At 40.5% G+C, this 24,297-nt stretch overlaps 1 protein-coding gene across 1 annotated transcript in view; it reads right to left on the bottom strand.

The window, feature by feature from the left end:
- The window catches only part of LUZP2 (leucine zipper protein 2), a 783,097-nt gene that overhangs the window by 432,119 nt on the left and 326,681 nt on the right, over nucleotides 1-24,297 (bottom strand). The window contains exons 2-3 of the mRNA XM_054971879.1: nucleotides 9,061-9,178; nucleotides 7,372-7,442 (exon numbers count right to left, since the gene is read on the bottom strand). Coding sequence (XP_054827854.1) covers nucleotides 7,372-7,442; nucleotides 9,061-9,178 — 189 coding nt within the window. The remainder of the gene's footprint in view (nucleotides 1-7,371; nucleotides 7,443-9,060; nucleotides 9,179-24,297) is intronic.

The raw sequence follows: 24,297 nt of genomic DNA, 5'->3' as shown, positions 1-24,297 counted from the left end.
TTCTCAAAACCACTTCCGAATCACTCTCGCCTAAACACACTCCGAGTTCTCTGAAGTCTGTATAAAGCATACTTCATCTTATGCTGACACAGTCTTTGAATTCTTAGATAGAAATTCTATCTCATGACAGTAATATTACAGTTAAGGCAAAGGAATCTTCTCCCTTTACTCTAAAAGTGAACCTGACTGACTTTTTTTGTCAGACTCTCTGACTCCAAATCCTCTCAGAAAACCAACTGACTGCCTTCAGACTGGTTCTAGCTCAGCAATCGGAGAACAGAGAGCATCCTGTCACTGAAGCTCTCTATTCTTGGGAATAGATATCCCTTCCCCTCCCACCTCTCTGAATTTGCTTCACTTCAGAAACCAGCAGTTAAGAGGAATACATCACACCTGCCAATTTTATAATGTCTATTAAAAAGTTGAGCACACTCACCACAAACAAAGAAAATCAAAACACATTATCAAAGCCACCTCGAACCAGAAATGTGTTGTCACGAATGAGAACTAGTATGCATTTGTTTTTAACCAAAAAGGCATTTAAATTAAGTTCATTAACCCTCTCATTTCTAAAACAAATTGTATAGCAGGGTCTTTTTTATTATCCAACATATAAATTATTGTTTATGAGAAACTATAAGAAGATGATACAGGAATAATCTCTCTCTTTATGGAACAAGTAGTCAAAAAGCAGATGATTGCAAAAGGGTAGCCATGTTAGTCTATCATAGCAGAATAATACAATAATTCAGTGGTACCTTAAAAACTAACAACATTTATTTCAATGAGAGCTTTTATGGGTCATAGCCCACTTTATCAGATAGATATCTCTCTGAGGAAGTCGGCTGTGATCCATGAAAGCTCATATTGAAATGTTGTTAGTTTTTAAGGAGTCACTCTATTTTTATTTTATTTTAGTCAGTAGACAGCCTTCCTCTTGTTCTTGTCAGTTCAACCTTAATTCTTAGGCAAGTGATAAAGTTCTACAAGGCAAATGATGTTTTCTTATTGTTTAACTGTGATATTGGAGGTAATCCAATTCAAACAGATAAAATGTTTGGATTTATTGGAGAGAAGAAAACTGATTCCTTGAAAAATACAACCCAGGCCAAAGAGACCCTCCTGAAAAGAGGAACCTGACCCTTCAGCTGCTTCAGTTAAGTTTCTGGTGAATCACACACTATGTGTTGTTGTTGTTGTTCCATTTAGAGTTTTGTTTGCACAAACTGTTACTGCAGTGTTGGATTTCTAGCATACTCAGAGATTTTTAAAGATTTCATGCTCAAGATGGAGCAATAAAGCCACTGGAAGTAGGAGGCAAATATTATCCCAATACAATTAAGAGGCTGGCAGTTTTTCATAGCTACCTGTGAGGCAGGTCTGAATACTTTGCACAGGTTGCAAAGTCTCTCTGAAAATCTTTGAATTTGTAAATTTTCTTGTGAGATTTTTCCACTGAAATAGGAGGTTCATGGTAATAAAACCATGGACCAATTTGCCTGTCCAGGGGTGCAGGGCTCTCTCCCCCTGGACTTACCTCCAAGAACAGTCGCAGGGGAGACAGGAGACAGCTGTGGTGGCAGGCAGGCAGGAAAGAGTGGCACCAATGGGGAGAGCTCTACTGGATGGCCACTGGCTACACTGGCTGAAACACTGATGGCCAGAACATCCACCCAGCCACCAAGGCACTGACAAGCCTAGCAGGGCCCTGCCAGTCCCACCCTGTGCGTGGCACCCTATTGGGTGCAGGGAAGAAGGGGAAGGAAGACAAGCCATCAGGAAGCCCTCTGTTTGGGGCGGCCCCATAAAAGTGGGCTAAGAGGGCAGGCCAGGGAGGAGTGTTTTGTGGTGCTTGACTAAAATGGAGAGGCAGAGAGAAAGAGCAGGCAGGAGACCCACTCATCTCGCAAAGAGGGAAAGGGGGTGTGAGGGTGCTGTAAACCCCCCTCCTCCCCCATTCTGAGGCTACCCTACAGCCTGCAGCTAAGAAGAGGGGTCAATCTGGAGAGTGCATCTCACAGGCTTCGATGACCCAACAGTGCAGCCTCATTGCCCTAAACCACATTAATTCAAATGTGGCATGAAGAATTATTGATGGATGGAAAAGGGGTCAGCCAATCAGAAGGGGCATCAGGAAGCTATTAACCTTTTTTAATTATATTTTTTTATTTGGAAAAGACCAAGTAATTGGATAGGGCATATAGTTATATGGATCAGAATAATTATATAAAACAAAATATTTTAAACAAAGAATATTTCTTCCCAACATCCCCTAAGATTTTTAAGACATTACCTAAATAAAGTAATACTTGCTTATATTAGAATACATTTATATTCAACATTCAACCTTTGTATTCAATATATATATGTTCAACATGTATATTCAACATTCAACATAAAGTTTCAATTTCATAGCTAATCTGTTTTGCACCTACATAAATAATTACACACTTTCACCATTTCTATCTAACCACTATAACTTTAACAGATAGATAATATTTCAAAATACAAAAAGTCTACAATATAGCTCGTAAAAAGAAAATAGTAAGGAATACTTCTTCGCAAAAACTGCTTCTATATAGATTTCTATTCAAGATATTAAATTTAAAACTCATTCTCATTCTAATTCTGCATTGCAATACATTTATGCTTAATTTATATACAATTTTTGTTCATTTAAAAACTATTTATTTTCCCATTCTTACAGATGTCTAGTTTCCATTTCACTGCATGGGTGATTCTAGCCACTGTCACCATATACTCAAATATCTCTTCCAATTTTTTTGGTAATTATTAGGTAATATTCCTAATAGCCTATTGTCATGTCTGTACCCATACATCCATGCCAGTGTCTAATGTTGGCCCGATATTTTAAACCATTGCTGTTGCTGTATCCTGATGTCATATTGCTAATACCATAGCTTGCTTTCACAGGCCCTCTGAAGCTGCAGGTGTCTTATCTAAAGCTTTGAAGCTCTCAATGCTTATGACCTTGTACACTGCTCATTCCCATGAATTACAGTGTTTCAATTTTAATCTCATGCCTTTTAGTGTCTAGACTTGATAGATAAGTATTGTGAAAAGTTCTCAGGACTGGTTCGTGCCAAAAGTTGTGTTTTATTATTGGGAGGGGGAAATGAGTAATTGTGCTGTATAATAGAATGATTTTCACACGTCTTGAGTATTCCTGTCAACCTGCTATTACTGCTTAGTTGCTTACCTTGCTTCTAAGTAATCCTATGGACATATCTGTGGAAATGATCTGATTCCTGAATAAAACCTTTTAACCAAGAACCTGGATTCTTGCTGTAAAGGTACAGGGGTTTATCTGCCATAGCCTGCCATCCATAGCCTGACACATATTCTTAGCTTCCATGGGAAATTTACATTTTAGTATATTCTGCATTTTACCACGTATTTTTGCAAGTCCACCACATATGGTAAAAAGTTCTATCTATGTCTTGACATTTCCAACATTTCCCTTTGTAGTTGTTATCTACTTTCTCAATATCCTTTGGAGTTATGTACCATCTGAAAAACATTTTAAACTTATCTTCTGCTGTGAAGTTACTTACCCTGTTACACCCTCCCCTTAGCAAGTATTTTGCTGCTGCATTCAAAACAGTCAACTTATTAACATAAATGGTGATAAAGATCAACCAGTTAAATATTTTAAATGTTTGAATAACTGTTTCAATAAATAAATACACAAAAACTAGTTGCCCCCTCATATGATTGTTTGAGTATTTTTTGTGTCATGTCATATTTGTGGTGCTGGGGCAAATCAAACACCTATTGCTAGACCACCATTTTCTCTTGTTTTACCAGAACTACAAGACATATAGTCATTGCTATAATCATCAATCAAATTTTAGCCCCCATCCCATCTCAAGGAACTTATGGTGGCATCTTTGGGGCTCCCCTCCTCCATTTTATTCTCACTTGCAAGTAGAATGGGTTAAGAAAGATTGGTCCATTTTCATATAGTGAACTTCATGGTTGAGTGGAGATTCCATCATATTCATCACTATGCTACACAGGCTCTATCAGTTCATTTGATGTGTTTTTTTACATAGGGACAGGTTTCCCCATTGCTGCTGCAGCTGCTGATACAGTGCAGTGATGACAGAGCTTTCACACAGCACGTTTCTTTGGTAATTGTTTTATCAGTGATTTAATAGTGTTATATTCATATACTGTTATACCAAAATATGTGTGAGGTTCTTGGAGTTCCCTACTTTTTTTTTTAAAGGAAGCATCTAGCCCATTTCATTGCAGAGGGTTTTTAAAAACAATGTATCTCAGCAAGGCAGGGGGTTAAATACTTAATTTTTTTTAAAAAATGAAAGCTGGGAAATTAGAGAACCTCATGCATATTTTGGTATAACTATATATCAACACAAAGGTATTAGAGATGAGCACAAACTGAAATACGAACCAAAAGTTCATGACGAACCAGGCTGGTTCGTGGTTCATGAACTGGCAGTTCATCAAAGCCCATTTCTGACGAACCACCATGAACTTTAAGGTGGTTCATTTGGTTCATTTTTTGGTTCGTCACCGCAGACAGCCTGGCACTGATCAATCAGTTTCCTAGGCAACAGGGGATGAACTTCCTGCAGACCTTCTGCTGACCCGGAAGTGGCCTTCTGCTGGCCCGGAAGTGACAATTTGCTGACCTTGGTGTGCTGTTTTCACGAACAAAATGAACCAGTTCACGAACTGGGGCAAGTTCGTGAAAGTTTGTGGTTTGTGAAATGTGATGAACCACAAACCGTATGGTTCGATTTTTTTCTGGTTCATGCTCATCTCTAGTATTAAATCAGCAATCAAAAAATACCTTCAGCAGGAGGGAGAAAAAATGGCTGCTATGGGGCAAATGGCTGCTGTGTGGACAGAACCAAGAAAATCCAAACTTTTCAATTCACATGACAGCCACCTTTCCATTCACATGGCTGCAATTTTTCCCAAAACTTTGGAGCCAAGCAGGTTTGAGAAAGATTGAACAAAAGCTGGAGAACCTCCAGGAGCTATAAATTGTGCAGTTATGGAAATCCTAACTTGACTGCTTTTTCACTTACCAAATGTTGCATGGGTGCACTCATTTCACATCACAGTGATTTGCTTATGTGAATTGGTCTGCAGACACTCACCTTGAGTTCACCTCAAAGTTTTATTGGTCACTAGAGGAAGACTGATTAACAGTCATCGATGCTTTTCCAGTTTCCAATGAAAGCCAGACCACAGAGACAGCAAATGTATAAACTAAGTGGGGTGCTGTTTTCAATGAAAACAGAAGCTTCGGATTTAAATATAGACATGTAGCCAAAGGATGACAGGTCCCAGTCTGGGAGACACCATTCTGACTAGAGTCAGCATGTATTAAACAAAAGAACAGCTGCATATATTGCCAATTAGGAGAGGTACAGTGACTCCCGGAAGCTAAGCAATATACAGCCCTACAATAGGTAAATTGGAGAGCCTGCCTTATTCTGTATTTGGAAGATTTATAACAGGATATAGAAGGCAATGTTTCCTGACTGAAATACTGCGTATCTGACAAGAAGCATTTGATGCACTGTTTGATCTATGTTTCTTGGGACCTGAACATACAATAGATGTGAAGCATCCCTTGCATTAATTACAGGTCACTTTTCACATCTTGGCATTTTATCAATATGAGCATCTAAAAGGCTGTTCTTCAGTAACCACAATGGACCATAAATCCAGGAAGTTTGTAATTATTAATTTCTAAACTACCTTCAGAAGTGGTTTCCATAATAGCTGCTTGCAGAGATTTAGAAATGCCCGAATACATAACCAACTATCAAAAAAGGGGAGGGGGGGCTAAGCAGATACAAACCAAGCTGTTTCCTAACACTCCATACTCATCATGTAGACCATCTTTGGGAATAAGAGAATTGAACTCAAGCACTGCATGATTGTGTAGTAACAATCTGTATGCATTTCAGATGGATCATGACAACTTTGAGAAAATACTTTGCTTCAGAGAAGGCAAGTGTTATATGTGTTTAAAGAATGATGGCTTTCTACCATCAAAAAGACTGAAATCTATATTCTCAGTCCAATCCACATAATTTAAAATGACTAAAGCCAATGTTTAAAACATACCTTGCAGGGGTGATTATGCCCTGTAAAGAAAGGGGGAGGGGACTCTCCCTAACCACTGTGTGGGGTAGAGGGCTCACTTTTCTTCTGCCACATAGAAGGAAAGGGTCATAAGGCAATGCTGACAGCCTTGAAGAGCTTGGAGGAAAGCCCTCTCATCCATTGATTGATCAATCTTAGGCACAGAGGAAAAAAATGAGAAATATTTCCTGGGAATAAGGGCGTAGTTGGAAAGTGGGGATTCCCAACCCCCCCCACTTTGCATAGATTCCCCCCTTTCTGGCGAGCCAAGCTGCAAGATCTCAGCAGAGGTGTGGAACCCCCAGTTTTAGCCCCTCCCCCTCATCAACAGCAAACCTAGCAGGGTTTTTTTTTAACTGATCTATCCAATGGAGTAAACAATTCTTCCTCACAGAAAAGTTACAGGGGAAGGTTTGAGCATGCAGAAAGAGAAGGTGCATCATGGGATACCATCCCTCATCTAGGCGGAATGAGGAAGAAACCCATGCCAGTCCAAACATGGGATCAAGTGTGTCTGCAGTGTGAGAATGAATAGAAAAGTAATGGGGAAACACGTGTAAGTGTGATCATGTGCTGTATGCATGTAATTTATCTTGTATAGTTTAGCTCAGAAAGAGAAACACATTCCCATGATGCCTAGAATTGAAGCTGCACTCATCCTGCCCAATTCCTTAGGTAAAACTCAGAACTAGTCTAGCTTCTAATACTGTTCTGAGAGGCTACACAGCAGTGTGGTCAATTAAACTAGAATTCTTCAGCCAGAAACAAAATTAAGGCCATAAATAGCTATAGAAATATTGAACAAAAGGCATCGTTCTTTGAGGAGAGCACCCTACAAATCACCAGTTTTGCACCAACCATTTTATTTGCTGGTGCTACTTTGGCTCAGCTCAATTTAAATTTACACAGGGGAGCATTTTAAAAAAAGCATATGATCCTCTTCTGTCTTCAGTGAAGCAATCCATTCTATCAAGACACTATCAATTCAGTGATCCCAGCCTTACTTGATCGAAGATGGGTTTCCTCTTCACTTGATCAAAGGCACTAATGAAGCGCATCAAGTCTCAAGATTAATGTTTTAGGTCGGTCTGCTGCTTCTGAATGGAGAATTTTTGTCATGACCACTGTGTTCTGGTTATGAGTTCAAGTACAAAGTAGGAATTCACAGCAGTCTTTGTGCAAGGAAAGAAAAAGGTAATACAGATAAATGTTGAATCTTACCTTTGTTTTTGGCCTAATTCCAAGAGCTTCTGTACATCGCTTTTGGCAGATGCCTCTTCATTTTTCAGAGACTGTTAACAAAGGAAGAAACAATGGCTTGATTACCAAGGAATTCTTTAATATTTTTCAGCAGTAAAATTATTAATGGTGACCCTTTTCATAAAAGAGCCTTTCTGTGAATAACTCATTTGATGACCAAGAACAAATAGAATAAGGAGCACCTTTTGCTTCTGGAAATCTGCAGTGCTCCCAAACGAATGCAGTTCTTTTGCTTGAAACATTCAAACAGAAATTAGGGTATTAAGTATGGCATATGCAAAGAGTGGTAAGCAAAACATCCAGATGGGAACTATTGATATCATTACAGGCTTAAAGTAGATAATGAATTCATGTTTTGTCATGCTTTAGTCATTTTTTTAAAGTCCTTAGCTGACCTCACCCACAGTCCAAGGAGCTCTGAGTAGTTTACATTTGACTTCTTTACACACATTAAATTCAAGTACGGTTTGGGGGAAACCCCAACCCACCTTGTGTTTAACGTGTGACTAGAAGTTTACCTTTAAAACAGAGAGGAAGGGCACAAATCATTTCCAGCATGCCATGGAGGAAGGAGGTAACTCTTCATCCCCTCCTCTCCCTCCCATGCCCTTTAACTAGAAGAGACACCTGGCAAGACTCAAGGAACCAGGAAGTAAGGCAAATAGCCCTCTCCTTACAACCCTCCTCTCTTTCATTTTATTGTCACATATACTCAAACAAAAAGTGTAGGCTATTAGACTGGCCACAGTTCATCAAGTGAGCTTCGTGTTTGAATGGAGACTTAAACTGGGATCTCCTTGGCTCCTATCTAACACCCTAACCACATGCCACACCAGGTGTCTAGCCTGCAGGTTATGGAGAGGAAGTGAAACAATAAGCCAACACTAACAAAAATAGCCTTCTTCCTACTAGTGCATGAAAAGGAGGGTTGTTATAGAGATAGGGCTGATTTCTGGTGCTTTACCCCCTTCCACATGCAACCAAGGAATAAGGTTTAGAAAGAAAAGTAGTCAAAGTGATTCCAACTGCAACGGTCCACCTTGATTCCAAAGTCAGGTCTTGGGTGAGGGGAATAAACCTCTGAAAATGCATTGTTTCTCCCCCTCTCCCAGTATTAGTGCACTTACTTCCTTGTCTGTCATTGGGAATTTTGTGCCAAAGAAAGAAAGAAAGAAAGAAAGAAAGAAAGAAAGAAAGAAAGAAAGAAAGAAAGAAAGAAAGAAAGAAAGAAAGAAAGAAAGAAAGAAAGAAAGAAAGAAAGAAAGAAAGAAAGAAAGAGTTATGGATGGAGAAGAAAATAGGCCCAACATTTCAACCAGCTGCAACCTAAGATCATCAGGAAGAAGTTGCTATGGGAGTGGGAGAGGTTGGATGGTAAGTAGGGTAGATGTTGGGGTGAGACCACTGAGTATGAACAGAGAAGAAGTAAATGTGTTGGCTGGATGGGAGTGGAACAGCTTGACAAGTGTAACATTAGAGGGAAGGACTGGAGGAAAAGCCCTTTTCTTCTCTCCCCCCACCCAATTATCCCCCACCCTTTCTATAAAATGTCATTGATGTACATTTTAATTCATCACAAAAAGCTTGCATTAATCTGTGAAGGAGCAGAGTATTATCCCATAGCCTAAGGAAATGGAAGAAGACTCTTACCTGGAGGTTTACTTTAATTCCTTCAAGCTCTTTGGATGTCTTTGACAACTGACGAAGAATGTTGCTCCTTTCCTTAAAAACTTCTTTAAGTTGTCTTTCCAGCTCCTCATAGCCCTGTCTAACACAGAAAGAACAGTGGTGAGATCCTTTCAAAATACCTCTGTAAAAAACTCAGTTTGTTCTGTTAAGACTCCAGCTCCATTACTGACAGAAATTAGTTCTTTACTTACTATTTGTTTCAAGTTTGTCATTCATAGTTAGAAATTGGACTGTTTCATTCCAGCCTGCAAAGTGTAACTTCACTGTAATGCAGCTGAATACTATGCCTATTACTAAGTCTGATGGAGGCTGCTGAAGAGGATAGTTTGAGTTCTTTTCCACACAGTGTGGCTGCAGCTATACTGGGTCCAGGATCCCATGAGACTTTCATGAAGAGGAGAAATGATGAAAGAAGAGGGAGCATGTGCTCAGAAGAAAGATTGTGGGATCCTATTATGGTTGCCAACTCTGAATTGGTAATTTCTTGGAGATTAGTGGGTGGAGCCTGGGAAGGGCAGTGTTTGAAGAGGGGAGAGACCACTCTCTAAAGCAGCTGTTTCTACCAAGGGAACTGATGTCTGTAGAGATCAGTTGTAATTCTGGTTAGTCTCCAGGCCAACCTTGCGGTTGGCAACACTTGTCCCTATCATGCTCTAAGAATGCTAACTGTAGATCTCACATTTGCAGTTAAACTTAACAAGACCTCAAGTACATAAAAACCATCATTTGCCATACTTGAAGTATGCATAAAGATTGCCTCAGCATCCCCAAGATATTGGTCTTTCAAGATTAACTTAACAAGGCATTTCCATTTTTTTGAAAAAAAACACCCACCTTCTAATGTTACCCAAATAGGTGGTCCTCCTTGAGTTGGGGGAATTAGTATACAAGGAGAAGCGATGAGAGGGGGTAACTAAGAGGTAAGCCACATGAGATGAATTACATGGGGACGCTCAAGTGAAGAAAGACGCAATGTTAGCTGGGAAGCATAGTTTGAATTTCACCTGTCTACAGAGCCAGCAAAGATCACTTTTCAGAGGGTTTGTTAATTTCCTCTTTGCCTCTCTGAAGGCTCTGTCAATTATTAACAAACCCTCTGAAGAGCGATCTTTGTCAGCTCTGTAGCGAGGTGAAATTAACAAACTCTTTGAGGAGTGACCTAGCTGACTCTGTAGAGAGAGGTGAAATTCAAACTACGCTTCCCAGGTAACATTGTTCACTTGAGTGTCCTTGTGTAATTTATCCAGAGGAGTTAGCCATGTTAGTCTGTAGTAGCAAAATAAAAAAGAGTCCAGTAGCACCTTTAAGACTAACCAATTTTATTGTAGCATAAGCTTTCGAGAATCACGTTCTCTTCATCAGATGCATGGAGGGCAGAAGGAAACTGGTCAAATATAGAGGAGGAGAGGGGAAAGGAGGGGGGGAGGAGAGGAGGGATGTAAACAACTCCTTTGATATGGAGATACAGACAGCTCCTTTTGGTGTGGGGATCAGTTTGCTTGTGTAAAGGTTAAAAGGAGTTTGCCGTGTTAGTCTGTAGTAGCAAAATCAAAAAGAGTTCAGCAGCACCCCTAGACTATCCAATTCCACTGCAGCACAAACCTTCGATAACCACAGTCCTCCCGGCCAGATGCATCTGACAAAGAGAACTGTGGTCCTCGAAAGCCCACGCCAGGAGCCACTGGACTCCCCCTGACCCCGCCTCTGTAAAGGAAATCAGTTACCTGTGATAATGAGATAACCATTCATAGTCCCTATTCAGTCCCAGCTTGACAGAGTCAAATTTGCATATGAATTCCAATTCAGCAGCTTCCCATTGGATTTTGTTTTTGAAAGGTTTCTGTTGAACTACAGCGATCTTTAAGTCTTTGATGTACCAGGACATTCCAACTCCTTTGAACCTTTACACAAGCAAACTGATCCCCACACCAAAAGGAGCTGTCTGCATCTCCATATCAAAGGAGTTGTTTACATCCCCCCTCTCCTCCTCCCCCCTCCCTTCCCCTCTCCTCCTCTATATTTGACCAGTTTCCTTCTGCCTTCCATGCATCTGACGAAGAGAACATGATTCTCGAAAGCTTATGCTACAATAAAATTGGTTAGTCTTAAAGGTGCTACTGGACTCTTTTTTATCTTGTGTAATTTGGCTCATGTGGTTTAGCTCTGAGATTTTTCCACCTGTGTATACGACGAGCATTCCTCTAGAGGACTCGTAATAAAAACAAGTGGATGTTCAGCAAAAGCAAACACACAGGAAATCACACACAACATATACACAGAGCAAACTAGAAAAACAAGGAGAAAAATGGGGAGGAATACAGGGCTGGGTGATATTTATCAGTCTGGAAGGTAGGGGACATACGTGGGGTAGTAGCTTTAAGTGACCAGTGCTTTGAGGCAAGAAGAGAGAGGCTCAGACATGCATCTGAGGGTTGGTGTTGGAACCAAGAACATGCACACAGACCTATGGTGGAGGGTAGCCCAATTATACTGTGGAACATACCTTGGGGCAGGATGGTGTGCTCTGCCCAAAAACAATAGTTAAATGGCTGTCTCTGGAAATGAGGTAATAAAATGGAAAGGGTTTAATTAAACCTTTCTTGATGTTACTACAGATAAAAAGGTGCTTGATGACCCACAATGGCTGGACAGGTGAGGCGTATCAGATCCCTGAGTAGTCCAGACTGGGAGAGTGGATAAGGGAAAATCGACAGGGTGTGGAAGTGACTAATTCAAGAACTCCTGGAAGACTCTTTGTCTTAAGATCTTTGCATATCTTGGGAGGTGTGGAGCTGTCAGTCTTGCCAATGACTCACACACTAGTAATTTCCTAACTCCCAACCAGGGGTTGGCAACCATTTCCTGACTCATCAGGCAACACTTCTGTGTTTAAAACACATGGGGAGAGGGGCTTAGAATATAGTCATATTCATAAGCTTCCCTCTTAGCATAAGGGTCAGGGTTGACTGCTAACACAAAATTTTTATTTAATAGCATGGCATGGATTTCCCAACATTCTCAGGAGACAACCTGAGTATTTTGGAGAATGAGGACATACAAGGGCTGAAAAAGCAACAGAATTTTAATGTTTCTGGAAGGCACCTTAATTTTGCATCCAAGTTCATTATTTTAATGGGCTAAAGCTGACTTCTACAGAATTAAGGGACAAAGATGGTGGTTAAATGGTGGGATGAGAATGAGTTTGATTTTAATAGGATTTGGAGGATGTAGTATTTGGTGGAATGAGTCTTGCAGGCACGTTGGTGTAGGAAAGGGGATGTGGACTGTACCCAGTGGGTGCAGCTCCCAACTTTGCTAGACTCAAATAAGGAATTCACCCATTCACCTTTGTTCTACCATCACCTCTCAAAATAACATTTCTTTTACTACTCACTCTACCAGAGGATGCAAATATATAAATCTTTGTCTCTTTAAAACTCTTCCTCAGATTAAAAACCCCAGACTTTTCCTGGCCATCTACTACGAATTATCTGAATGTATAGAAGACTGAGGAATCTCATGCACAGTACTAATTCAAATCCAGAGAAGAGTCTCTCCCCCTCCCCTTAAGATTTATATGTGAGAGTGAAATCAGGCTTTTATGTGGGTACAGAAGAACTAGGGGTGGTTTTAACCATAGTGCATGTGGGAAAACTGCCTTGGGTCCCAAGCTCGAAGGAGAATGCTGGGGCACCCCAGACTGCCATGCAGACAGCAAGCTGTGAGTTGCCATGGTTGGCTGACTCTGCATTGAGTGATGAAGGCTGGCACCCTCAACCTACACAGAGTATTGCTGATGGAAGTTTTCAGTGCTTCACTACCATGCAGCTCATCCCTCAAGTAATAGCTGTAGTTTTGTCAAAGGCTTTCACGGCCGGAGAACGATGGTTGTTGTGGATTTTCTGGGCTGTATAGCCGTGGTCTTGGCATTGTAGTTCCTGACGTTTCGCCAGCAGCTGTGGCTGGCATCTTTAGAGGTGTAGCACCAAAAGACAGAGATCTCTCAGAGATCTCTGTGACACTGAGAGATCTCTGTCTTTTGGTGCTTCACCTCTGAAGATGCCAGTCACAGCTGCTGGCGAAACATCAGGAACTACAATGCCAAGACCACGCCTATACAGCCCGGAAAATCCACAACAACCAATAGCTGTAGTAGCTGGCTGAGCAATCAGCTGCTGTCATGTAGTAGGGCCATTTGATGAGGGAGGCAGTAGTAGCCACCAGTGGTGGATTCTATGAGGAAGGGAGGCTGGGTCCATCACTTGTAGCCAATGAAGACCCAAGATGTTTGCCCAAGAGAACCAAAGTGTGGCTCTCTCAGCAAGAAGAGTTAATAGTGAAAGTAATGGAAACTGTAGAAATGGACAAATTAACTTCACTAATGAAAGGACAAATGGAAGAAGACTTTCCCGCACCATGGGATCCCTTCTACAAATGGATGACAAATAAATATAATGATCAAATGTAATGTAATATTAAGGATAATAGTATATGATACAATAGAATTCACCGTTAAAGATGTAGTAGGATGAAATATAGGAGGTGAAGAACTAGATAATGGATATAGGCAAGCATAATGAATAACTGTCTCATGTTCTTTCTATGTATATGTGTGATTATACTGCAGCCAGAGATTCTGTCAGTTTGTCTCCATTGGTGCCTGGACTGAGGCCCAGGAGTTCTTCAAGATCAAGAGGGAAAGAAAGAGGAAAGGGAGAGGAAGGAAGGAAGGAAGGAAGGAAGGAAGGAAGGAAGGAAGGAAGGAAGGAAGGAAGGAAGGAAGGAAGGAAGGAAGGAAGGAAGGCAGTGAGAAAGAGGAAAAGAAGGAAAATGAAATCAACTTTCTCTGCTAAATTGCAACTAGAAATATCAACCATTTCGTAAATTTATATTATGTGCTTTCTTCTAGTGACTTTGAAAATAAATCAATACATAAAAATAAAATAAATAACACAGATAAAATGCCGAGAAATATGCCATCCGAAGTATACTCAAGTATTTGGCAATCTGGCATTTATTCAATTGCAGACTCAATTATTTAATGTTTTCTACGTTGGTCTCCTACTTACTCTGCAATACTTACAGAGCAACACTAAACTTACCCTTCACTTCTACAAAGGAGATCGATAGCAAATAGTTGGGTTTTTGCAATGTGCATTGAAAGAGAAACAATAACAACACAATACTCTTCTGAGTCTGGAACAAGACAAACCAATATCTATGTGCATGGCAGAGAAATAAAGCAAATTGTTTTTTGAAAGCATGAAAGAATACACAGGGCAAAGGGGAATGGATCAGCAGGGAGCCGCTAACCAAAAGTGTGAATGCATCCTTTGTGCAGTGGAATCGATAGTAACTTCCTCTCACTCTGTTGTTCTCCTCAATGTAGTTTAATGATGCCATTTTAAACAATTCTTGACTAAAAGAAAAACACCTCATTCAAACAATCCATGCACTTTTGTGGATTCTATAAGCTTAAGCAGTAAAAGACTGTTGTAGAGTTCCACTGCCCTCTGTATCCAGCATGGGCCAGTCGATAAATTCTTAACATAACCATCTTCTTGGCAACACAATTTCTCATGTCATTTTTAGAAGACAAAAATGCATGCCATTCAATACATAAAAATGTAAGGTAGGAAGGTATCACTAGCTTTATTTTTAAAAGATGCATGCTCATTTCAGAGTTTTTCCTTATAATCATTTAAATATTTTTTTTACCCATGCAGTGCTATGATAACCTGAATACTGGATATAACAATTCCTTAAATCTCATATAACATCTTTGTGCTGTTTGTAACTGCTATCAGGGATATGTGATGCTGGCATAGTCTGAGCTGAAATATGTGGGAAGGAGATTTCAAACATTACTATCCACTCATGGAATGCCACAACATTAAACTGCTTTGCAACAAGTTCTAGGATACAACTTGGGAATTCCTTGGTAAAAGCAGATCATGTAGCTATCTAGATATAGCACTGCAATTGGTAACTACAGCAGGATAAGAAACCATGAATATAGAACAGTCATTGTAGCTGAATATTATCATTAGCTGTAGTGTTCATGCTCCCTTTTAATTAGGGTTCTTAAGTGGAATTCTCTTAATTCCTCTTTGCCAACCAACCATCTATTTCCATTCCTCTTTTGGGGAACTTGAGTCAGTTTTGAATCAGTTCCTCTTTCATGAAGATGAAGATTTGATTAGATCTCAAATAAATCATGTATTATTTATGATCACTATACCACACTGTCTCTGATAGCACAGAAAAGTTCTTCACACACCCACCAATTATGTAATGGATGGGATATTTTCCACACTCCTTCTCACTGCTTTCCCCTTATATTGATCTCTTTTCCATTTTATCCTCATAACCAGCCTGTAAGGTTGGTTAGGCTGAAAGTGTTTGACTGGCCGAAAGTCACCCAGGAAGTTCCATGGCAGAAGTGGGAGTCAACCAAGTTTGACATTCTCACCACTTTATCACTGTGTCTCCATTTTTATCCTTACAACAACCCTATGAGGTAGGTATGGTTGAAAGGGCTGAAGTAACAAAAGGACACATAGAACATCAGTGTGTAGTATAAACAGAAACTACACTATCACATGGTTTAAGAACCCTCCAAAATAAATTAATGAGAATCAAAGAGAATTCCTCATTTAAAAGAGGAAAAGAAAACAAGAAGAACCAACTACCATAGCTAAACAAGAAAATTCATTAAAAAAAAAGAAATTCCATTCCCCCTCTCCCCTCTGGTAACTACCTTACTTTCAATGTAACTACCTTACTTTGGAGAGAAGGGGTCTACGCCTGCTGAAACCCTCTGCTGGAGGTAGCATTGGCATTCCACCTTCTGTAATACTGGAACATAGTATATTCCACTTTCCAACATAGGAAAATACCTATGTGGAATTAAAATTAAATATCTTATAATTAAATAGCTCATATAAAATAAAAGTTATGGAATTAGAATAAAACAAGAGTTAGAATAAAGTATAAAATATACAATTGTCAGAGATTTTAAAACCATCTGCTACATTAAGGTTGAATGACCAGGGGAATGTACCAGCTCCTTGGTAGCCAAGCAAGGACAATCAGATAAGGAAATAATTCATAACAAAGCTGTAACAAGAAATTGGATATAGGGACTGAGTAAGAGCTGGCTCTGGTCAGTTCTCAGTATCTTGGCTAAATAAAGATCAAATACAGTAAAGGTTATGGGAAATATTTCTGAAAACAGATCAAAAGAGGACTTTGAAGTTCAAAGCATAGCTATCATTTATAGGAGATTAGTAGTTGGCATATTATTAACTATACTATGTAAGGCTTTGTGGTTTATGTATAACTGATATATTAGCATAAAATGTGTAGGAGAGTGTAATGTAAGCGGAAAACAACCAATAAGAGAAAGACAACCAATAGGAAATCAACCAATGGGGAAGAGACATCTCTGGTTCAAAGTATGTATGTCCTATAAATACTGGTGATTGTGCTATTGATTCCTTTGAGTTCCAGGAGCCAGATGATGGGCTGGGACTCTGTTTATTGCAATAAACTTTGACCTTCTTGACCTATGAAAGCTGTGAGTCCCTTAATTGGGGAGGGTACCCACGGTATAAAGGAAATATTTTTCCAACACCTAGTATCATTAATAAAAGCTGACCATGTAGCCATCTAGACAGAGCACTGAAATTGGTAACTACAGCAGGAGAAGATACCATACAAAATCCTGATGCCCTGGTACAGTTGAGAAGGTGGAATCTGGCATTTGTTCACCCTAGGCTGGAGATAACAAGGTACTGTGTGCTCTATCAACTCAGTTAGGGGGAATAAATAATACATACTGAACGATTGGAGAGGGTCAAGGATTTATAATCTCCACCTTAGGGCTGCTGTTCAGTTATAATCAGCCTTAATTAAGAGACCATATAGAGGCTGCATTTAAGTCTTCACAAGTTACTGCTTAATAGAGATGGGCATGAACTGAAATATGAACCAAAGTTTGTGATGAACCGGGCCAGCTTGTGGTTCACGAACCAGCGGTTCATCAGAGCCCATTTCTGATGAACCGCCACGAACTTTAGGCTGGTTTGTTTGGTTCGTTTTTTTTTGGTTCATCACTGCAGACAGCCTGGAACCAATCAATCAGTTTCCTAGGCAAAAGGGATGGACTTTCTGTAGACGTTCTGCTGACCCGGAAGTGGTCTTCTGCTGAGCCAGAAGCAGGGCTGGCGCCACCATTAAGACGGTGAGGTGGGGGCCACGGGGCTGCGGGGCCAGAGGGAGTGCTGGAGGGGGTGCCGGGGGTGGAGGTGTGCACTGCGCCACCGCCAGCCAGCCAGCCCTGCACCGCCACTGGCCAGCCCTGCGCCACCGCCACCGCCACACGCCCCTGGGCGGGCAGAGCAGCCATGGGCCAGGGACAGCAGGCGGCTGGGGTGGAGCCACCCCAGCTAGAGCATAGGTGGCCTCCTCGCGCTGCCCCAGCCACTTGCCAGCCAATGACCCTGGTGTCACTGCATGATGATGTCATCACGCAGTCCGGGAGGGTGTGCAAGCGAGGATGGCCTCAGGTGCCAGTAACCCTGGTGCCGGGGCTGCCCAGAAGTGACGATTTGCTGACCTGGATGTGATGTTTTCATGAACCAAATGAACCCGTTCGCAAACCAGGGCAGGTTCGTGAAAGTTCATGGTTCTTGGTTCATGAAATGTGACAAACCACCAACCACATGGTTCGGGTTTTTTTCTCGTTTGTGCCCATCTCTACTGCTTAATCAAAAGAAAGGAGCAGGTACGGGCAAAATTATGACCATTCAGTGCCAAATTAAAACATATTTAACTAAAAATAAGGCAATTGTGATAACAACAGTGATTCCCTACTTACTATCCAATAGATACTAGTGGAAGTCATAGAGATTTATTTTACACAGTGTTAGATTGGCAGGGGGGAGGGGGGCTCACATTTTCCCAGAAACAAACTATTGCAGCTTAAGGGCTGAGAAAATATGACTTCTCCACAAAACAGATTCACATGGAGTCTCCACAGTGAGAAATATGAATTTATTGAACATTAAAAAGTATTATAGAGAAAGTTCCTTAGTAACCTTAGTAACAGGCAACTAGGTACTCCTTTATGTTCTGCAATTATCTGCACTTAGAACCAAAACAACACTCAAATATAGTTCAGTGTTATACTGCTTGTTTCCTTTGTATAAGAAATGACAAGACACTCTGTGACACTTTCTTTTTTTATATATTTAATAACATTATTCCTCATGTTCCCAGTGCTGCAGACATGAGTCACAGTATGAACTGAAGAATGGTCTCCTTCCTTGCATATAAAGGGCAAAATGTATTTCAACATCTATTCACATGGTATTTTTCAAACATTTTGGATTCACCTCACTGGTCAGAATCCAAATAGTAGCATAATGATCTACTCACAGACCATTGGCTAAGATCTATAATCTCCAATTATTGTAGGTGAAGAAATTCAGACCTGGCCTCCATATTAAACCAATTTGCCACTCCCATCAATTGCTCTATTCCCCATTTTCAATTCACTTTTAACCCACAAGTTAGGAGAGGGGGAGTAGAAACAAATTTGGAAGTGGCTAGCAGCACTGGGGATACAAGAGGGAACGGTGAAGGTATGAAATTAGCAGCCAGATGAAACAATGAAGGTTTGCAGTAATGGCAGTAGCCACAGCAGGAACAGTCACTTGACAATAAATATGGGACTATAAGTAGGAGTTGATCTGAGAAAGATTATAATTTTGAATTCAGAGAGGACATCTTTACTCTTTATTCCTGATTTTAGAGTAGGACTTTACTGGTTTGGGAATCAAATCCAGCCCCCCCCACTAGGTTTAGGGACCATTATTTTCAATGGGGGAACTAATCAGAAGGTTTGGTTCAGCTATTTTTAAAGATAAGGGCACCAAAACTGCCCCAAACATAGTACTCCCTCTAATCGAAAGACTCTCCCTCAAAGGTTCAAGTAAAATAGACAAAGAAGTTTGCTTTTACAAACATAGCACTTCTCTACTCAGAAGAGGACTGGCTGCTGTTTTGTTTTTTTTAAATCCTGACTGCATCCAGTTTATTTGCCTACTCTTACAATGACTGACTGACATGACACAGACACACTCCTTGTTGTGGTCCATTTTCTCATATCACAAAATAAGAAAGGTTTTCTTTGCAAAAATTGCTTTTACAAGGCAGCAGTTATAATGGCACCCTCCCCCCTAAAAAATCCATGTCTTTCATTTAGGTTCTTACCACCCAGCAGCAGCAGCAGCAGCAGCAGCAGGCAGCCAGACATTGTGCCATAAATGCAACATTGTGTTTTCCTTAATGGAATTCACCAATTGGATCCCAAGTGGGGAGATCCCTTACATTATATCACCTAATTAATTCCATTGTGGGAAGGAGGAATGTGCACTATTAGCATGAGTGCATATTTTTATTCCCCAGTGTTATTGGGCAATAACATTTTCTTCTTGCCAATCAGGTCCTTGCTAAAAGAGCTCTCTCCCCACCTATCAGCTTTGGAAACATACATTTAACTCCATTGGGGAGAAGGGAGCATGTGCACCTTGTGTGTGCGTGCGTGCGTGCATGTGCACATGCATGTGCACATGCACGCATGTGTGCTCACAGTGTGCCCAGGCACTGGACTGTCTCCCCCACTCCCATAAGGCACCTGGACAGTTGGTTGCTGTGAGGAAAAGTGGCACTATGCAGGGTGCATAAAGAGTCCTGGAAGGCATCAATTATAGGCTCCAATCCTAATGACACTTCCCTGGGAGTAAGCACTATTGAATAATGTGGGACTTACATCTGAGTAGACCTGTTGGAGAATGTACATCTTGGTGCCATTAACTGAAAAAGCATGACAAAGAACAGGGCTGAAACTCATGATAATGGGAAAAACCAAACAGATTAGATCCAAACTGGTAATGCCCCACCCATAAAATGTCAATAATGGTAAATAGTTGATTCAGAAACTCCAGATTCAAAATTAGGACAAAAAAATTCTCAGTATACACCACTACTTGTACCTACATGCTACATCCCTTTCCCTGTAGTACAGCAGCAATAATAATTTCAGTGTATTGCCTTAGTATGCACATTTCAGCATTTGTTTTGATTACAGCTGTGAGAAGTAGGAATTTGTTAAGAGGAATGAAAAGCACAGAATGTATATTACAGTAATGAATGTATCAGAACAGCATGTGAACATAATCATTGGAACTGGATAAGAACTTTATTATCTTGGTTGTTGTGGGTTTTCCGGGCTGTATTGCCGTGGTCTTGGCATTGCAGTTCCTGACGTTTCGCTAGCAGCTGTGGCTGGCATCTTCAGAGGTGTAGCACCAAAAGACAGAGATCTCTCAGTGTTTATTATCTTGGTTATTTACACTTTCTTTTATCATCTGATTGCTTGTTAACTCTTTCTCTTTTAATACTTTGGTTTCTTGAACTTGCATCTTTTTGTATTATTTACAGTTTCCTACATGTCAAAAATAAAAAATGTAAGTTTATCAATGGGCTGGGAATAATATTTCAGTATTTATTTCTTTTGACACTTAGTGTTGTATATCTCAAACAGTTGTCACCTCAGTGGATGCAGCTAATGTGAAAAATGTAACTAACAAATAAAAAATCCTATAAATATCAAAGATATTCTAAACTGATCTGATTCCAATTATGTACACATTGTGTCCATAATTTATGTAGACAAGTGTAACATGTAAACTAGGCAGTCACAAATATAGCAGGCAATCAGAGTAGACGGAAAATGTGACTATGAGAACTATTGTAAACTCAGATTATCAGGACAGTGGATGGTCAGAGCTTCAGCAGAAATATATTGTGTAATCCTGTCTTTAGTTATCTTATACTTCCTGAATATCCTGTTATTTCCACTGGCCAAAGCAAACACACACTTCCTCAGGAGTGTGCCCTACTTACTTTAATGAGATTTCCTTCTGAATAAAAATGCCCAGAGGATTGGCCTGCAAATCTCTGACATATACACAATGCAATAATTTTTAAAATGTGTACTATCATTTAGTAGACAGCTCCTATTGAAAAGGGGCTGGAGACTGTGTTTGCAAGTGTGCAGTCCTTTTAATTCTCTTTGGAACTTAATCTTACAGCATGCATATGGATGGTATTTGGTATTTCCCCTAACCAATCCAGATCTCAGTTTATAGCTGATAAAATCAATAGGACACTTTTGAGCTTGTGAAAATCATTCTTCAATAGCATGAGTAGTATGTAGAACTTATATTAATGAAAGATAGCAAAGTAGTACCATTTGGCAACAGTCCACGCACTGGGATAATTTGTAGCTTGTTATTTAGCTTCTGGATGTAAATGCCCAGTCTCAATCCTCTCCCTGACATGCTGTAAGATCCCTACCAAGCTGCTCACCACCATAAGTGCTCCTTCCTAGCACGCTCAGATGTAAGGTATGTGATAGTCTATTCCAGACACACCACCCACCAATGCCAAATGCCTCAGGGAGTTTGCCAGTTCTCCTTACTTCACTTGAACAACCAGCTCTCTTTCTGCCAACTAGTTGTGGCCTAACCAGGCTACAGCCAGGCCTAGTTTTAAAAACGGACCTCCTTCTGGGACAAAAAAGCAGGTGGAAAAAAGCTTCTCCAAAAGTCAATCAGGTGAGACCCAAAAAATTCCTTCTTGGCCCTGTAATAGTGACCAGCTAACCCAGCACTATTCCATGGGAAGGTGCATGGGCTAGGGGCAACAACAAAAGGCTGCAAGGGACAGGGAGCCCTAAAGTTACAGCACCCTCTAACTGTTTATTGGAGACTCTCCAGCACTGGCCAAACCCAAATAATCAACACTATTAATTCCATGACTGTCCTGTTTTCTCACAATGAGCATTTCTAGGGTATGCATCAAGAAAGTTTCCATTTCAGTTTTGGTTCCAGAATAATTCTGTTTCACTATTAATTTATTCCGAGTCAGCCAGTGCTGGCTCAGAAGTGATCTGTTTGTTTTTTTTCATGATTTTCAATCCGTTGCACATGCTTTGGCCTCCCATATGCAAAAGCATGCGATTCTTTTCATGGGGGGGGGGGGAATGAGGCATTGGGGCAGCTGTTTTCACTTTTACCCAAAGACAGCACCAACCATTAGTCTACCTCCGAGTCTCAACCATTGATCCACTTCGCTTTTCCTCAAGCACAATAACACACAAACAACAGAAGGCAAGTGTTGGTGGGTGGAGTAGTGTGGCATTTTCAAGTAGGACAGCACTCCACCTAGTGCAGTCCAACAACATTAAAAACAAGCCTCTTTCATGGTCACTTTTTTCTTTTTCTATAGTGCCAGTAAATATTACTTTTGCATTCTGCTGTTCTCTGTTGTTTCATGTATCCTTGTTCTTTGCAGTTCTGTTCCCACAAAATGAGGGACAAATCCAAACCCTTCCTTTCAATGCTCAGCATTCTGCTGTAAAAGAGGGCATTCTTGCTGCTAATCTTCTCCATCACCCAAGTGAAGGCAGATAGGCAGGCAACATTATTGGCTGAATCTCCACACACACTCTTCCCAAACAGACCTGTTTCCCCCATACATTTTCCTTTTGCTGTGGGGGCAGACATGATTATTTTGAAAGGGGGTTGCCATTTGATTCAGAAAAAGAGAGATCCTTGGAAGACTATAGAAGCACACCTAAACAGGTCTACTCAGATGTAAGTCCCATGTTATTCAATAGTGCTTACTCCCAGTGAAATGTTTTTTGAATTAAAGCCTATGATTGAAGTCTCCCTTCCAAACATTTCCAAAGCTAAGGGGAAGGGAGGAGTCTCCACATGTGAGGATCTGATTGGCGGAGAGGGAAAGAATACTATTTCCAGGCAGCTATGGGGTGTGTGCGGGGGGGGGGGGGGCGCACTCAGGCACATTGGTCTTGTTCCCTGTCCTGCCAACAGACTTAATTACTAATGTACGGTTTCTCTCCCCTTGAGATCTAGTTGGTGAAGGCTGTTCAGGAAAACAAGCTGCTGCTCTGCCAGGTGAGTTCAGTATCTGCCTGCCTGCTGCAAGGTTTGAACCAAAACGAAACACAAACTGTTTGGTGGGAAGAACTCATTACAATTTAGTTTCCTGGATTTGGTTCAGCATTTGGAAAGCTGCTTTAACAAGCCAAAGCAGTCTTTTCAGTGTGTATTTTGGCTCATTTTTTCTGTTATGCAAATCCCTAAGCATTTCTGTACTCTTCTCACCAAACCTGTGTCTCTGGGTTTTTTATTTTAGTGTAAGCTTAATAGGAACAGTTATTTTTAGATTCAGAAACTTCTGCTTACACCAAACATCTTCCTTAAATAAATAACTTTTGTAAGTAATCTCTTGCCCCCTTTTAAGCGCCCCATTGTGCTTCAAGTCTGAGTTGTTAAAGGGGATTTTCTCCCCAGAATTTTAGCCCAGTGGCACCTTAGAGACCAACAAGATTTTCAGAGTGTAAGCTTTCCAGATTCAGAACTCCCTTCTTCAGACTTGTGTCTAAAGATGCCATTGGACTAAAATCCTGCTGTTCTACTGCAGACCAACATGGCTACCCACCTAACTTCTCCCCAGAATCATTTGTGTCATAAGGATGATAATGAAAAAAAGAAGAATTCTTGCATAGGTAATGATATATGGGCTTGTTGAACAGAGTTTGGAGAACTATTGAAGTATAAATTTGGAAGACAGTAGAAAAAGAATATTTGTTAGAGTTTGATGATGATTTGGATGTAGGTTGAACAAGAAAAAGCATAGTAAAAGATGATTTCAGAAGAGGCAACAATGCTTCTAAGATAGAAATGTTGTCCCACATTTCTCTTTTCCATATTCAGGTCATCCAAGAAAAGCACATTTAATTAATGAAAACTGTGCAGAAAGTAAAATTCAATTGCAGGAAGGATTATATTTTTACTTCATTTATAGTCCACCTTTGGAACTTGACTTGGTAGAGATGGTGTCTGTTTGACATCACGAGAATGAATTAGAGTACCCAGAGAGTGTTGGACTAGGTTTTAGGACACCTAGGTTTGAATCCCCACTCTGCCACACATACTCAGCCTAACCTACCTCACAGAGTTGTTGTGAGAATAAAATGGAGAAAAGGAGCTGATTTGCGTCTCGCTTGGGGAGGAAAGTGTTGCCTGCCTGTGAGAGAGC

This window comes from Eublepharis macularius, chromosome 2 (assembly GCF_028583425.1).
Source record: "Eublepharis macularius isolate TG4126 chromosome 2, MPM_Emac_v1.0, whole genome shotgun sequence".
NCBI classification, from domain to species: Eukaryota; Metazoa; Chordata; class Lepidosauria; order Squamata; family Eublepharidae; genus Eublepharis; species Eublepharis macularius.
Note: the sequence above shows the minus strand (reverse complement) of the source record. Positions and strands in the feature narration are given on the sequence as shown.